This window comes from Nothoprocta perdicaria, unplaced genomic scaffold, assembly GCF_003342845.1.
Source record: "Nothoprocta perdicaria isolate Ctin4 unplaced genomic scaffold, notPer1 scaffold_50, whole genome shotgun sequence".
Lineage (NCBI taxonomy): Eukaryota > Metazoa > Chordata > Aves > Tinamiformes > Tinamidae > Nothoprocta > Nothoprocta perdicaria.
In genome coordinates, this window is record NW_020455755.1 from 1,088,752 (window position 1) to 1,089,896 (window position 1,145).

The 1,145-nt window shown below is 70.5% G+C and overlaps 1 protein-coding gene across 1 annotated transcript in view; it reads right to left on the reverse strand.

Annotated features, from left to right (window-relative positions):
• The window catches only part of CUEDC1 (CUE domain containing 1), a 9,168-nt gene that overhangs the window by 2,522 nt on the left and 5,501 nt on the right, over positions 1-1,145 (reverse strand). Inside the window, exons 5-8 of the mRNA XM_026047883.1 lie at positions 885-1,143; positions 664-785; positions 420-534; positions 65-233 (exon numbers count right to left, since the gene is read on the reverse strand). Coding sequence (XP_025903668.1) covers positions 65-233; positions 420-534; positions 664-785; positions 885-1,143 — 665 coding nt within the window. The remainder of the gene's footprint in view (positions 1-64; positions 234-419; positions 535-663; positions 786-884; positions 1,144-1,145) is intronic.

Sequence of the window (1,145 nt, forward strand, 5' to 3'; positions counted from 1 at the left end):
AGTGCGCGGTGAGCACCGGGGCGGCCGGGGAGCGCGCGGCCCCTGCGCGCCGGCCCAGGCTCACCCCGCTCCAGGGCCAGCAGGAAGTCGCGGTTGCGCTGCAGCTCCTTCATGAACTCCTCGTTCTGCAGGAAGAGCGCGATGCGCTCGTCCTCCAGGTACTGCTTCCAGCGCCGCTCCTGCTCCAGGGCGCCGGGGCCGCGCGGTGCCGCCGGCCGCCCCTCACCAGAGCCCTGCGCGGAACACACAAGTTTCGGTCAGGTTTCCACCTGTGGATCAACTTTTTCACTGGGAATCATTGGAGGGTAGGAGAATCCCATACAGAGCACATGGCCACGGGAAGCGTGCCGGGAAGCGCACCAGGAAGGATGCTGGGAAGCGCACGGAGAAGCGCCAGGAAGCGTGCTGGGGCAGCTCACCTGTGCGCCAGCGGGCGGCCGGGCCGGGATGCGCAGGAAGTCGTCGGGCAGCGCGCCCAGCAGCGGCGGGTTCCAGTTGCGGTAGCGGCTCCGGGTGCTGCCGGGCGCCTCTGTCCTATGGGATGAGCACAGAGGTCTCGGCAGCTCCCACGGATGAGTTTTGCTGTCCCCCCATTCCTGCCATCCCCCCCATTCCCGCTGTGCCCCCCGCCCCGCTGGCACTCCGGGACGCTCCATGGCTCACCTGGGTGGTGGGGTGGGTGCTGCACATGGGCCTCGGCTGCCCGGCGGCTCCCGCACGGGCGGGGAGTACACGGGGGGCGGCTCCTCGTCCGAGCTGTCCGGCTCCAACGTCCGCTCCAGGATCTGGGTGCCCAGGAGGAGCCCGTGAGGGGCCATCGGATGGTGGCTGTTAGCAGGATGGGATGGGACAGGACAGGATGGGATGGGCCCCGCGGCGCTCACCTCGGCGGGGATGCTCTCCTCCGAGTCGGAGCTGTCGTCGGCGTCGCCGCCGTCCAGGCTCATCTGCAGCAGCTGGTCGATGGTGGCGTCGACGGCGCCGCGGTTGGCGCGCAGCACGCACTCGATGATGTCGTAGTCCATGCGCGGGAACATGGTGCTGAAGTCCTCCATGGCCTGGTTGAACTCGAGGCGCCGCACGTGCCGCCCCGCGCGGCTGTTGTTGAGCGCGGGCGCCGCGGGGCCGCCGCGGGCGCCGCCGCT